Genomic DNA, 14,746 nt, shown 5'->3' with positions numbered 1-14,746 from the left:
GATTTTTCAAGAAAACCACGAAACAAGGCTAGAGCAGGGTAGCACTCAACCTTCTTGCTCTGAGGCAGTACCTAGCCCTGAGCCAGCAGAGCTTGAGACTGGGTTCAGAACAGAGTTTCCATCCCATCATTGACAGGAAGCATACCATGGAAATAGGCTTCTACAAGTAGAAGTATACTAAGCACAATATAATCAATATTTGCTTGCCTTGATCCCAGACATAAGCACACTAAAACAGCAAACCCAGCAATAAAATACAAGCATTTTGTAACACAGCTAATTATACGAATAATGTGGAACCACAAAGGGACAAAGACTTTGGATATAGTTTCACAAAAAAAAGATTCAGAAAAATATATGCTAGTAACAAAACCTGGAAAATAAGAACGAAGGCTGCAGAATAAGCAGGAAAGAAGCCTGGCAAAATCAGAGCAAGTTCTAGTCCTGAAAGTAAAAGGTTAACTATTGGCAGTAGATGAGATCCTCTGCTTGTTTTGATTGGGAAGGGGTGAGGAACATTAAAACATCAAGGATGACCATGGAAGAGTGGGGAGAAAAGTCATCCACTTCAGTTCTGTCCTTACTGAAGGGCTCTTGAGCCTGGCCACCTCAACATCAGCAATTCAGGCCCTCAAGAACCACAGCAATCAACACAGCATACACATCAGTTGCAAAAAGGGATATACTGTTCCTGGATGTATAGGAAAATTATATATCAAGGTTTGACTTGCACATCTGTGAACTGAAAAGATCTTAACATATTTTTATCATCTACCTACCTGATCAAATGAGGCCACCAAGTGGCAATGTAAATATTCAAAATCACAAAGGAAAAATGTAATACTTTTTAATAACATAAGAACTTTAGAATATGCAAGAAGAATAGTCAAAATAAACAAACATTGTTTATATTTATGTGCCCTGACAATCTCATTTATCATTTGCAAGCACGGATTTCAAAAGCTGTCTTCCATTGTTTAAGCCACAATGCCTTCAAATATCGCTTTCCTAATCATTTCAGACAAGCAATCTTAAACTGACTTGCACTAAGTTTTAAAATCATAGATTGAATCCTATCCTAAATCGCAAGCATGCATCATCTTTCAGTGTCTACTTTTTCTTGGCCAACTCTACTATCATGATGTCTTCTTGTAGAATTCAGGTATTGTTCCTGTTCTCCTTCTGTTCGTGACTGTCACTCAAGTATGCTATAAAAAGGCCTATGGTACTCTCCTCAATTCCTTGCACTCCCTCCACAGAATTAAGTATCAGCAGAATGCCAAAACAGAAGGTGGATGGAATTCCATCTTCTAAAACACCCTCAAAACTTTTCTTTTAAAGCATCCTGTTTTCCTAAAGATAAGCAATAATGCTGAAGTGCAAGGTCTACAAATAATTTGACAAATGTACTGATTCTGAGAATTCATTCAAGACAGATTGATTTGAAAAAGTGTAACTAGAACTCCAAATGGTACCTAGCGGGTACTGTACCATCAGTACAATGAGATTGGTAAATCAATATCACAGATATGCAGAGGATGCTGGCAAGAAAACCCAAAAAAATCCCAACAACCCACAACAAAACAAAAAAAGCTAAAAACCCTTCATAACAAACCATGAACTTTAAAACAGCAAGCATGTATGCCTCCCACATATACACAAAGCTAAGCAACTGATGGAAATCCATGGGATGGGCTCCAAACAACACTCTGAAAATGCAATAGTAAAATATGTCACATCTCATACCAATATGTGCCATAACCAATTTGTGGTTTGCTCCTAACCAAGCAAGTCTTACATGATATCTTGATATCAAGGTTTTCTCCTACTGCAAATCACAAGCAATGTCAACTTGTTGCAGGTTAACTTCAGCCAGCACCTAAGCTCCACACAGTCCAGTGGGATGGGAGAGAGACTTCGAAGGGCAAAAGAGAAAAAAAAAATGCGGGTTCAGTTCCAGATAGTTTAATAACCAAAGCAAGGCAGCGCATGCAAGCAAAGCAAAATAAGAAAAACATTCACACCACAGGTAGATGTTTAGCCATTTCCAGGAAAGCAGGGCTTCATCGTTTGTCACAGCGCTCCCCAAACTATCAAGCTGCAACAAGGTCTTTTACCATCTCACACCAACACACTCTTCATGCCAGTCCTTCTACTGCCTTCTCCTCGTCTCGCCTCATCCAGGGCATACTCTCTCTTCTCTTGCTTCTTCCTCAGCTGCTCTCTCTTCTTTGGCTCTCAACCACTTAAGAGAACCAGCCACAGCCGCACCTTATCTACATCGGCCAACCCACCGCCCCTGAAGCCAGCCCGCAGCTGTATATTATCAGTGTTAATTAACCCAGCTTCATTCCTCTACAATTGTTCATAATAGTTACTTAAGATGACAAGTGCTGTAATCTCAAATGTCCCCGCTTCCTTATTCTCTCCCATCAACTCACACAGATGCAGCGTTGTCATTAATACGGTGTATCCATATTATGTATTCTGTATTCAGAAACCTTAGAGCTGAAAGTACTTGGAATAATCCTACACGGCAACTACCAGATGTGAATCAAAAAAATCTTAGGCTGGAAGGAAGTCATTTTTCTACCTGCTCACAGCAGGGCCAATTTTGGAGTTAGATCAGGCATGGCTGATTCTTCATCCAGTTAAGTTTTGCATATCTCCAGGACAAACATCACAGAGCTGCTCTGAACAATCCATTCCAGTGTTTGAACATCTTTGCTGTTAATATTCTTTCCCAATATCTATCCCTTGCTGCAGCTTGTGACAATTACCCCTTGTCTGTTTGCTATGCACTCCTCAGAAAAGCCTGTTCCCTCTATCCTCCCATTAGGTAGTTGAAGGCAGTAGGATTTTCTCTTCACCTATTTTCTCACAGACAGGCATCAAAAATGCAAGAGTTAGTATAGTAAATTTCCTGAGCTTTCTTAAGTTTAAGGCAGCTGATGATATTAAATTTATTAATCTTTTAAATTCTTTTAAAGTCTTCTGGAACCTTTTTACAGTTCCTTCTTTGATAAGACAGTAGTAGAAGACAAATTACATTTGAAAGAAAGCAATGATATTTGAGAAAATTCTTGTACTGGAGGACTAAAACTAATCAATATTGAACCCTAAGGCTTGATCCAACAGATAAGCCTGATATCATCTTAAATGTCTTTCAAGTATAAAAAAGTTGTAGTTTCCATAAACAAGGCAAAGGAGAAGAACAGAGAAGATACTTTGCTTTTGATATATCTATAGAAAAGTTCTCCTGTTGTTTGGGGTTTTGTAAAGCATTGATAATTATCCAGTATTATTTTTTCATAATTTCCAGAACAGACCATGCAGCTGAAATCACTCATCTGCAGAGTGATTCTACTTCACCCTCAGCTTGAACTTAATCAGAAAATTACTCAAGCTGCACGAATCTCTTAATAGTAGATACAAAGACAACAGTCCTCAACAAAGACTCCGAGTAGCACAGAGAAACATGAAGACAGGTTCTTTATTTCCGAGTCAACAAGTAACATTTTCAACATTTTCCTTTGATTGTCTGAAAGAAAAAGTAAAGAACAAAAGCTTGTTTCAATCTCATTCTAGTAATTTCATCCCCCCCAAAATTGTTACTCTTGCTTTCAGAGCAAAGAAAGTATATCTTCATTCAGGTTTACCTGTGTCCCTACTTCTTTTATGCTGTTTTTGGCGAGGTAAGGAAGAGGCAGGAAGCAGAACAATGAACTACCTCCTAGTGAATTTGAATTAGAATGTGTTTAGGAAAAAAAAAAACCAAAATACCCAAGCCAGGATGAAGCTTTACCTTAAGGAAGGCAAAACAGTTTACCTACTATGCGATACAAAGTTCAAAGTTGTTCAGCTACATACTCAGTGGGGTGAGAACACAGCATGTCAAGTAACTTGATAATATTCGAAGTTTTGGTAAATGGTAACAACACTTGAAACAATTTATGCAATATTTTCTGACAAAGAAATTCACTTGTATATTACTACATATGAAAACATAGCCATCTAGAAGGAAATCTACTGTTTAAAGTTCCTGTGTCAACACAAATCCTCTTCAGGTAACGTAATTGGCAGTCAATAAGCGAATACAGTTCTGTTTGACAGCATCTCTACGAAATAGCTGCATATCTGCAAGTGACACTCTCCAAGGAAATCATAGTCCAGTGGGGGTTTGCATGTGTATAAGTAGAAGTGCTCCCATTTCATTAATAGGAATGGAGAGCTTTGACTAACAGACACATTTAGGAATATCACGTGCACAACTCAGTAGAATAGTTGTGCCACAACTTATGTCACCATTCATCCTTATCGCACACAAATGAAGTTATTCTTTTAAGCAGAATGGGAACTTACTCCCCTAAAGGAAAGAAAACAAAATAATCCATACAGCTTCATATCCCCTCAACTATCCAGGAAAACCCACTCCTTCACACCCCACAAAACACAACAGATGTACTGCTAGCTTTCCTTCGAAAGTATTGTTTAATCCCATCTTCCAGTGACTCAGGCTTTGTTTTCTTCTCTGTCTTGAGAATGAAACGGCATCAAGGCATAGCCCTGTAGCGAGGGCTCTTCCAGGCATGCTCAGCAATAACGCCTTTGTTCGGAGCGGGGACCGGCGCCTCTGTTCCGGCTGCGAGAGCACATTACCATTTCGCTCACATATTCCCGCAAGCGAGGCCGCTGACGGTTACCTGTGCCATAAAGCAGCATCTAACGGGTCAGAGCTTTAACTCGCAGCCACCGCAGCCTACAGCCCGAGGAGTTCTCGCATCCCAGACAGCGACTCGCCAAGAAGCGAGAGAACTGGTAACGACGCAAAGACGACTACGATTCCCGCAGGGCTACGGGGCTTACTGAGGAGCCCAGAACCCTACAGGCACGTACCCAGCGAGGGGACACGAAGGTGGATCAGGGGAAAGGACCGTTTGGCGGACGGGGAGCGCAGGGAGTCTCCCACAGGCGGCACCCCCCGCACCTGGCGGGGCGCGCCCGGCCCGGAAAAGCGCCCCCGCTGCCCTCCCGCCACCGCAGGTGCCGGCGCCGCACCCTCCCCCGGCAGCTTCCGCTGGCGGCGCGCGCCCCTTTGAAGCACCGGCCGCGCCGCCGCGCCCCTCCGCGCGCTGATTGGCTGGCGGCGCCGGCGCTCTGCGGCGCCGTGGCTCCGAGGCGCGGTGGCCGCCCGGAGCGGGGGGAGGGGGCGCGAGCCGCCCCCGCCGCGGGGACCCCGGCGTCTCCTCTGCCGCCCTGCCACCCGCCTCGGGGCGCTGCTCCCGCGCAAACCGGGCGGCGGGAGGGGGAGCGGGGCCGAGGGCGGCAGCGACACTGGGGCCGCCTCCTCGTGCGGCGGCGGCGGGCGCAGCATCCTCGAGACCGAGAGGCCGGGAACAAAGGCGCCGTGCCAGCCCCGGCGGCTTCTCCAGCCCCCAGCGGAGATGGCGTCCCTCGGCTTAGGGGGGCTCAACGTCCCCGCCCGTAGGAAGAGCGTCCCGTCCCGCAACGCCGCGGTGGAACGGCGGAACTTGATCACGGTCTGCAGGTAAGCGCCGGGCCCGGCCCCGCCCTGCGCCGCCCGAGGGGACCGTGCCTCGCCCTCCCGCCGCTCTGGCCGCCGGCAGCCTGGCCTGAGGGGACCGTGCCGCCCCCGCACCGCGCAGGTGACTCGCGGTCGCTCGGGGCCGGAGCGCGGGAGGCAGCCCCCCCGCAGCCGGCGGCTGCCCTGCGGGGGGAGGCCGGTGGAGGATGCCGGCCGCGGGGGGGGGGGGCGCCGGCTTGCCAGGGGCACGTCGCGGCGAGAGAGGGCGGCGGTTGCCTCCGCCCTGACTCAGCGGCTGCGGGAGCCTCCGGCTGAGGGGCGCTCCCGCGGCGGCAGGGGCACACCGGGCGGCGCCGCCGGGCGCACCGGGCCGTTACACTGTGAGGCGGGAGCCGTTTGCTTTCGCACCTCGGCTGCGCTCCCGGGCGAGGCGTGTGCCGGAGCCAGGCGGGGCGGGCTGAACTCCCGGCGGCGTTGAACGGAGGCGTTCATCTTCGTGCGAAGGGAATTGGTGGGTGTCGATTCCTCTTAAATGGATGCGGCACGGCCGCCTTTAAAATTTAGGTTTAATATGTTATTGGACGTGAAGTGAAACCTAAAACTGTTTTTGCAAGCCGCTGTAGAAGCTGCTGGCCGTGCGGTCTGGCTAACGCGCCGCTGCCGCAGCAGCGGTCCCGAGGAGGCAGTGTTCAGGGGATATTTTTATCTCCAAAATCTAGATCAGGAGACTGCAGTACAGGCTAGATCCAGTACATTATATTTTTTTCAAGCATCTTAGTGCTGAGCTTATACAAGCTTAACAATACTTGCTATGGCTTTTCATGTAAGCCTTTCCACTGCCGTCGTTGTTGAATCCATGCAGCATTTCCAAGCGTGCAGTACTGACCCATTACATCATGGCAAACTTTTAAAGACATGAATATATGCTGGTAGTGATGACTCTGTTAGTTCGTTTGTTCCAATTGCTAAATCTTTACGTTATCAGACCAGTTTGAATATTATCTGGAGAAGGTCTTCAACAGATTCATATTAGCTATGATAATAACTTTAATACTCACAAATTTTAATAACATACCAGGACAACTATTAGATAATCTTGTACCCTCACTACTTCATGCTGCAGCAGTATTTTTAAAAAGACTTTAGGACCCCATAGTTGTCATAGCCTTTTTTTCCACCTTCCCCTCGCTTGGCCCCCACCCCCAAGCTTTTATTGTACATTGGTAGTAGGCTTTACAAGTGTGAATTGTATCATCTTGCTACTGAAAGGAGTTTCCTTCAATATTCCTTCAAGTCCTAGTATATTCTGCCTTTTCCCAGGCTTTTATGCTTACCTCTATGCTTACCTCAGAAAAAGAAATGCAACAAAAACATAGAAAAAGGTTTCTATCAGACTTGCTGAAGCAGATCAAGTAGAAGTAACAGAAGTTTTCAGTTTCACTATTGTTACCAAGACACAGATATTGCCAATCTGCAGGCTTGGGAAAACACCAGTTTTATCAAGTAATGACATAATTTTACAAGCTATGAACAGTTCTTTTTAAAGGATTATATTGTATTCTACACAGTTTGTTGTTTTTTTCTGCCCCCTCATTTGAGGGGAACTCTTCTGTACTCTGTGCTCTTACATTTTCTTTTTCAGTTTGGTTTTTTCATGTCCTTGTCCTGCAGTTGAAATGATGTTGTAACTTATTTAAAGGTGCTTAGAAATCTGAGGGAATTCAGTCAAGCACAATGAAGCAAGGAGCTACTGCAGAAACTACTTTCAGTTGGTGTATTTGTATTATTTTCAGTAAAACAACTTAATTTTGCTTCATCTCCATGAAACCTGAAGTTCCTAGTTTGTGAATACACCTAAAATTTGGAAACGGTTATGAAGAAAATGGAACTGCGTTATTACGATGTGCATACATTTATTTATATTTTTATTCTTCTGCTAGTCTAAGAATAAATGTTTAAAAATTTTCCCAGCTTTACTGTAGCTATTAACACATTTTCTAATACTGAAAAGTGTTATTGTTAGGAATAGTCAAATTAATATCAAAACCAGTAGGATAGTAGTCCTTTCCAATCAAAATCCTATGAGAATGTGAAATAGTTCTGGTAAAAATAGCACCAATGAATCGAGTCAATTAAATTTGGATGGGTGTGGCTTGCTAACCAGTGAGGGTGAGAAACCACTATGAAGATACTCCTCTGATTTACCATGTTAACAGTCTGATAATTTAATGCTATGTTTGTCAAAGCTTCATTATAGCAGATTTTTACTTAATAGTTAAGCCAGGCTTTGGGTTTTTAGTCTTTTCTTACAGTGGTGATCTAACTGCTCATGCAGATGTGGATAGTTTCCTGTATTTACAGCTAAGCAAGGAATAGTTTGTTTCCACTAAAATACTGAGTGGCAGTGTAGCCATGGGAAGTAACGTAGTTAGTTAAGTTCCATAAACCAATTTGAATGTGAAAATGCATGGTTATGTTTGTGCAGCTGCATAGCCATGGTTTAAATTGCAATAAGGTTTAGGATTTTTTTTTTTTTTATAAGTAATATATTTTCTAAGCTCTGTCTCTCTCCCTACCTTTTTTTCCCTAAGGTTTGATGCCTTCCATTTTCCAGTAAGTGACGCTGGAGTTTTGAGGTTGTTCACCTTGTTTGAATCTCGTCTTCCCTAAGATTTATAGATCAAAGGTCCACAAAGATACAGAACCACCAAACAGTTGAGACAGGCCTTGGAAGTGAGGGTCATAGTTTAAATACAGCATTTTAACACAGAATTGAACAACACTCAGGAAATGTATTTTTAAAATAGTGACTCTGGTATTATGCATAAGAGCTTTTGCAGTGACGTTGACCCTTACCTGAACTACCTGGTTTCATGTCCAAGCCATGTTTTCTACTATAAGGGATATTAGTTTGAAATCTCGGGGATTGTTCTATACTAATAATTTATGTTCTTTAAAATGGCATTTTAATGACATTTCCCAAATTGCAAGCCAAATAAATTTGACAGAATTCTTCCATTCATTTGAAAACTCAGAGGAGCATGAATCTGACAATGAAAACTGACAAATTCATATAGCAGTCAAATTTTCTGCCTATTTGTCTCTTTTTCATTAGAGGCTTATTGCTGTTTAGGAAATAAGCCTGGGATATATCTACAAAAGGTTTGACTTTGGTTTGAAATTATTGAAGAAATTTGGGAGACCTTCTTATGCATCTGGCAAAACTGGAAGAACCTACCCCAAAAAGACTGCTATAAATCAATCTTATTCAAGAATGTTTCCCTCTTACATGATTTGGAAAGTCTTTCTAAGGTTGGAGAATGCTGCTGTTTCTGCATCTTTTTTTTGCTCAAGGAAGACTGGATTCGTGACTGAATCTGAAAACATCAGAGTTCAGGAAGGCTGTTTAGAAACACCGATACTGGAATATCTCTAATAGCAGATACCTTATGGGGGATGAAAAAAACCCCAACAAAACCAGCCCCAAACAACCCTATTGTTGTAGTGAGAAAATGGGAAATAATTGGATAAAAGACCTTTTTAAAGAGTCTTGAAGCAACAGGTATTGGAGCTATATTACTTGTCTGTTCCTACAGGCCACCCAAAAGTTCATCTTAGAAAATTTTGTTCTCAAGCCACTCTACTTGCTCATGCCCTTTTGTTACAATTTCTCTGTTAACCTGTGAAGCGTAGGTAGATTGTTGTGCGGGAGTGCAATGCTGCTATAGCAGTCCAGTGGAGAGATGATGAAGTTGGGAGCAACAAAGGGAAACAAGAAAGCTGCTCTATCTCTGCCTACTTAGACATTTTTTCTTCATAGCTCTTGTGTACATTAGACCTGAACTTTTCTTTCTTGACTCTCACTCCCCAAGTGGTTCCACGTAACTGTACAACAGCATGGGCTTTTTTTTTTTTTTTTTTCTGTTGGGCTGTATACTGGAAGCAATGTATGAAGCATCTTTCATGATTGAGTAAAATTACTTACCCAGTGCTTACAGTGTAACCTTTTTTCAAAGACATCACTTCTACATACCTTAAATCCTTTTTCCAATCTGTGTGATCAGCATGGTGAAGTGTGACTATCTAACACGCAAAATGTGCTTGTGACTTTTAACTTGCACTTAGAATTATGTTTGCCTCTCTGTAGTACTGGAGAAAAAAAGATCAACACAGAAGTATTTGCCTACAAATTTTTTTAAATCTCCAAAAAAAATATATCCAGTCAATGAAATTTTGCATGGTAGCACTGTTATCTTCCTGGTCAATGGAAATAAGGTGCACATACTTGCACTCCCTTTCAGTTCCTCCTAAAAGCCAATTTCAGCTAAACTTGACATAAAGGTTGTTTAGTCTTTTGGTAAAAGCGTAGAGTAGAGAGATGGGAATTAATATTTCTATGGAGAGCATGGTGGCAGTAATATGAGCACTTAAAAAGACCACCATTAATGATGATGAGCTGTTAGACTGTCATTTCTAATCAGACCCTAGGTATTTAAAAATTGTGTCCTTAAAACTAGATAGATTTTTTTCTTCAATTACAGAATGCTTTAAAATAATAATAAAAAAATTATCTGTGATTTTTAGAAGTGTGTGTGAATTGCTTATAAGTGGTTTTTCTTGAATGTCTGTGTTTCTGAATGTGTATCATATACAACATTAATCAGTGAACTTTTAAGTAGGACACTGAAGAGACGAAAAGTAGGCATAGCTATATATTATACTTTACTTTGTTTTGCAGTTTATGGATGACAGTGTCTCTGAGTTTTAAGATTATATTCCTATATATAGTCCAGTACATTGTATTGCTAACTTATATATGTACCCGTGAGTGAATGGTATGCTGCACCTTCTGTTTTTCAGATCTGCATGGCGTGGGAAGAGCCTTCTTGTTACAGTTAATACCGATTTAGTCATGTAATTGCTATATACATTTGTCTTTCAAAATTAAGGGCGTTTTTTTAGATAATTTCACAGCTCTGGTATAGCTTTGAGGAAGCAATCGTTACTGCCATTACAGTAGTCAATAGCAATGATACTGACTAGGTAGAAATTTACTGTTGGCCATGCATGTCTCTCACTTACTCAAAATTGGTTGGAAATGTGGAGGAGTTCAAAACTGAGTCATAACTTGGCACTGCAGAAGAAGCTTCCTCCCCCACCCTTCTTATTCCTAATTCCCATCCTGCCAGAAATGCTACAACAATAGAGGCCTGCAGGAAAGGTAGGATGGGGAGTCTTTATTCAGAAGTTTACTTAGTATAATGTAATTGAGTTGCAACTCTTGAAATATATATGTCAATTCATTTTGAGCATAATTAGTTTCATTTACTAAATGAGCATCAGGAGGCTGTGCTAACTCCACTAAAAAGTTATGCTACTTTTACAGTATGGAGCATTTGAGAATAGTACTGCTGGTTTAAGGAATCACATTCCTCCTATGCCTATATAGTATACCGTTTCTTCAGCTGTGCTGTATAACTGTTGGTTTTGAGATGCTGTGAAGCATGTTTATTACGAGTGTATCCATATTTAAGAGTCACTTCACTCATCCTGTTAAGTGCTGAAAATCTAGATTGGTTCATAAGCCCCATTAAAAAGTAGAACTGGCGTAACTGAGAGAGGGAACAGGGTGCTCAGTTTGATATGAGCAAGCAGAGTGAGAACTTCCTAAGCTGGTACTGTTGAAATTTCGGTGTTGTGAAAGCTATCGCCTCAGACGGTGGTATGGCTTCATTAATGCAAATAAGGATAGTTGCAGAAAATACAATAAATGCTCAAAATAAGTGTTACATTCAAAGTTGAGAACATATGAAACTTGCCTTGAAACTGAGAACTGAAGAACAAGGAGCAGAAAGGAAAATAAAAATGGGTTATGATTAAAATGAAGGCAAGAGAAAAATAAATTTTTCCTTCATTTCTTGGGGTTTTAACTGTCTTTTTCTTAATAAGAATGAAACTGTTTAAGTGCAGGTGTAACTAAACGCAGCTAACTGGCTAATTGACTAGGTTTTTACACTTTTTATTGTTTTTATACACTAGTTTTTTATACTTTTTACAGTGGCTTCATTCAGCCTTTCCAATTTCAAATGTTAGATAATTTAAATTGATAATTTTAAATTTCTGACATAATACTGAAGTATTATTCAGGGTTTTTTTATTTATTACTGAAGTATTATTCAGTAATTAATTCAGTATGGTGCTGAATAGTGAGTACCACCATTCACAGGGAAATCAGCCTAAGTTAATACACAGTGTTAACGGTGCATAAAAATTGATTGTTTTACAATATGTTTGGATTATTCTTGCATTAGGATGAAATTACAGTGTTCTCATAATAGGATAAAGTTTATACTTCTGACTCTTGGGCATGGATTTTGGGAGTAAAAGAAGCATTGAAATGTCAAGCAAAAATTGTGATGTTTAGGATTACAAAGAAATTGGATGCTTTTGAGTGCTTCTTTTTCTACAGCTTTATTGAACTGGAGAAGAGGAAAATAATTAGAAAATAATTAGCTCACTACTACATAAAAAGTGTAGGGATTTTAGTTTTTCTTTTTGTTTTTCAGGCTTTATGCCTAAGACCAATGATGATTGTATTTCTAGACTATTTCTTGATGTGGTATGTGTTTGTGTTGCTCTGACTGAACTTGAAATCATCAAGGTGGTTTTTTTGGTTCTTTGCTCATTTGGTTTATACAAACTACTGTCCTGCTATAGAGGACCAATAGCTATCTGTATAATCTATGATTGTTCTGTGCTTTTGCTCTAGGTTTTCAGTCAAGACTCTGATTGACCGTTCCTGTTTTGAGACTATAGATGATACTTCCCCTGAATTCAATAATTTTGCAGCCATTCTGGAACAGATTCTAAGTCATCGACTGAAAGGTATGTTAATTAACTTCCTTACTGGTGATGTTTTTTGCCATGAGAATCTGTTCATGTGAAACCAGTGTTCATCTGTGGAAACTCCTTGATGCTGAATTAAAGTGTTGGCTTTGTGTGCGTTCCTGATTGTTTGCATTGCTGTGGAAAACTGAAGGAGATGGTTTTTGTGAAACATGTTTCCAATGGTCTTGTTAAAAGCCTTCTTGGGTGGTCATTAAGCAAGTGGATGTTGCCATGGTGCTGAGCTCTGTCTGCTTTTTTGGTTTATGATAAGGCTGTGTCCTAAGAGTCTGAGTCTGAAAGACAATTGCAGTGTTTTCAGTTTTAACAGAAGTTACAGAGAGTATGTCTGTGGTGCTGCTCCCTTTTCTTTCTCCCTTCCCTGCCTTTGTTGCCACCTTTTCCAGGTACTGTGTTTAGGTCCCTTCATTTCTGTCCCCCGCCCCCCTAGTGAAGCTAGTTTTTACTATTGGAATGTAATGGATCTGGATTAAATGGCTTTTGAGAAAGGCCAGTTGTTGGTTTTCCTCTTGTATTGGAGTCGGATGTTGTTCTAATTCAAGAAAATGTCTGTTTCCATTTTCTGATTGTTCTAGAGGAAGCTGCTTTGCTAAAGGAACTCAGTGTGCCTTAGCAGTAACAGTCAGTTGAAAAGGACTTTGGAAGCTTCTCATTCCTCAGTTTTGTGTACAGTTTCTGAAATTGAAGATTATGAAGGACATCATAATCATCTAAATATAGACATGTAATCTGACAATGTACTCCTTTTCATACTCTTGCTTTTTGATATTCATAACTAAGCTTTGTGAACAATATTGTGTGTAGGCAGACATTTGAGTAGCACAATTACTACCTGCTGTCATTCTGTCAGAGAAGAAAAAAAAAATACCACACAGTGGGGTAGAAACATAGTGTTTGTCACATTGTGACAAAAATTATTTGAGTGATTATGGGTACTTAGCAACTTGACGATGAAGGGAAGTTGCTCTGTTTTTCTCCTTCTCCCCCAGCTTCAGTGATGTTTGAGCAAAAATCATGATATTTTTTTTGTTGGGTTTTTTTTTTTGTTTCTTCAGAGTCTATTATTCAGGACAGGCAGTACAGAGAATCAATCTTGATAGATTGGCAAATGGGTTGCAGGCAAATAGAATTGAAAAGTAAAAACTTATTTCAAATAAGAAATAGAGAAAATCAAAAAGCGGAACTGTTGTTTCAGTCTCCCCCTTGTAATTACTAGTATGATTTGTCTAAGTTTGCAGAGTTAAATAAAAATACAGAAGAGGGGTAGCATTGTGCATTGTATTGCAAAAGAGGAATATTTTGGTAATAAGCTAAATCACTGTAATTGCTTTTTTAAAAAATTGAATGGGAAATTGAGCTAATAAATGTGCCGTGACAATTCCAGTTTTAAGAGGGTATATATTACACAACACAGGGCTTGAAAAAAATCACATTTTTTGATGAAAATTACTATTATATTCTGAATACGTTCCTCGTGTCAGAAGGAGCACACTGAAGGCAGACTGGAGATTGCAGTGGTTATATGAAATGTTCTAAAGCAGGTGGAACATACCTGATCCTTTTGTCTATGGTAAGATAAATGGCTTCATTGTATCAAAGTTGTCAGCATAATCCCATGGCAGTGTAGTTAAACAGATGATTCAGATTTCAGTTTATGTAGACCTTTGCTTAATCTTAAGGCCGTAGCAAATAACAATTCTTAATCTTCAGCTTCTTTTGGAAGTACTGGGTGAGGGAGGAGACTTTAAAAAAAAGTCCTTTACAATGCAAATAAGTTTACTTTTATTAGAAAACATTTATTAGCAACTGTCTTTTCTGGCATTTCATATAGCATGTTTTTAAGCAAAGTATTGTCTTGATGGAGTATATTGACTGTTGCTACTTACTCATTTAGTGTTCAGGCAGGACCCAGACAAAACAAAATGGAAGGAAGAAAGGATAGCAATTTTAAGGGGAAAAAATGTTCAACTACAAGGATTAGAATTCTGTGCTTTTCCTGAAACCGTTGCTATTAAGAATTCTGAAATAATAGTTCTCCAAGCCTCATCTTCCTGTCTGTTCTGCTAAAAATGCCAGTTACAGCAATATGAACACCGTTTTAAAATTGATTTCTGATACGTAACTGATCTGATGTTGCTAGTTCTGAATAACAAAAGGGTCATGAAACAACATTCATAGTGGTTTGGGTGGTTTTGTTGGTTTGTTTTTTTCTTTTCAGAACGATTGGAGCATTTAGTTTGGAAAGTACCTTAGAAAGTCATCTAGTCCAACCTTGTACTCAAAGCAAGGCTGTCG

At 40.6% G+C, this 14,746-nt stretch overlaps 1 protein-coding gene across 1 annotated transcript in view; it reads left to right on the top strand.

The window, feature by feature from the left end:
• Positions 1-5,153: 5,153 nt before the first annotated feature.
• RUNDC3B (RUN domain containing 3B) overlaps positions 5,154-14,746 on the top strand; it is a 55,458-nt gene continuing 45,865 nt past the window's right edge. Inside the window, exons 1-2 of the mRNA XM_055806262.1 lie at positions 5,154-5,548; positions 12,315-12,430. Of these exons, the coding sequence (XP_055662237.1) occupies positions 5,445-5,548; positions 12,315-12,430 (220 nt within the window). The 5' untranslated portion in view covers positions 5,154-5,444. The remainder of the gene's footprint in view (positions 5,549-12,314; positions 12,431-14,746) is intronic.

The sequence above is a fragment of the Falco peregrinus genome, chromosome 5, assembly GCF_023634155.1.
Source record: "Falco peregrinus isolate bFalPer1 chromosome 5, bFalPer1.pri, whole genome shotgun sequence".
Classification (NCBI taxonomy): domain Eukaryota; kingdom Metazoa; phylum Chordata; class Aves; order Falconiformes; family Falconidae; genus Falco; species Falco peregrinus.
This window is presented reverse-complemented; position numbering and strand designations above follow the sequence as displayed.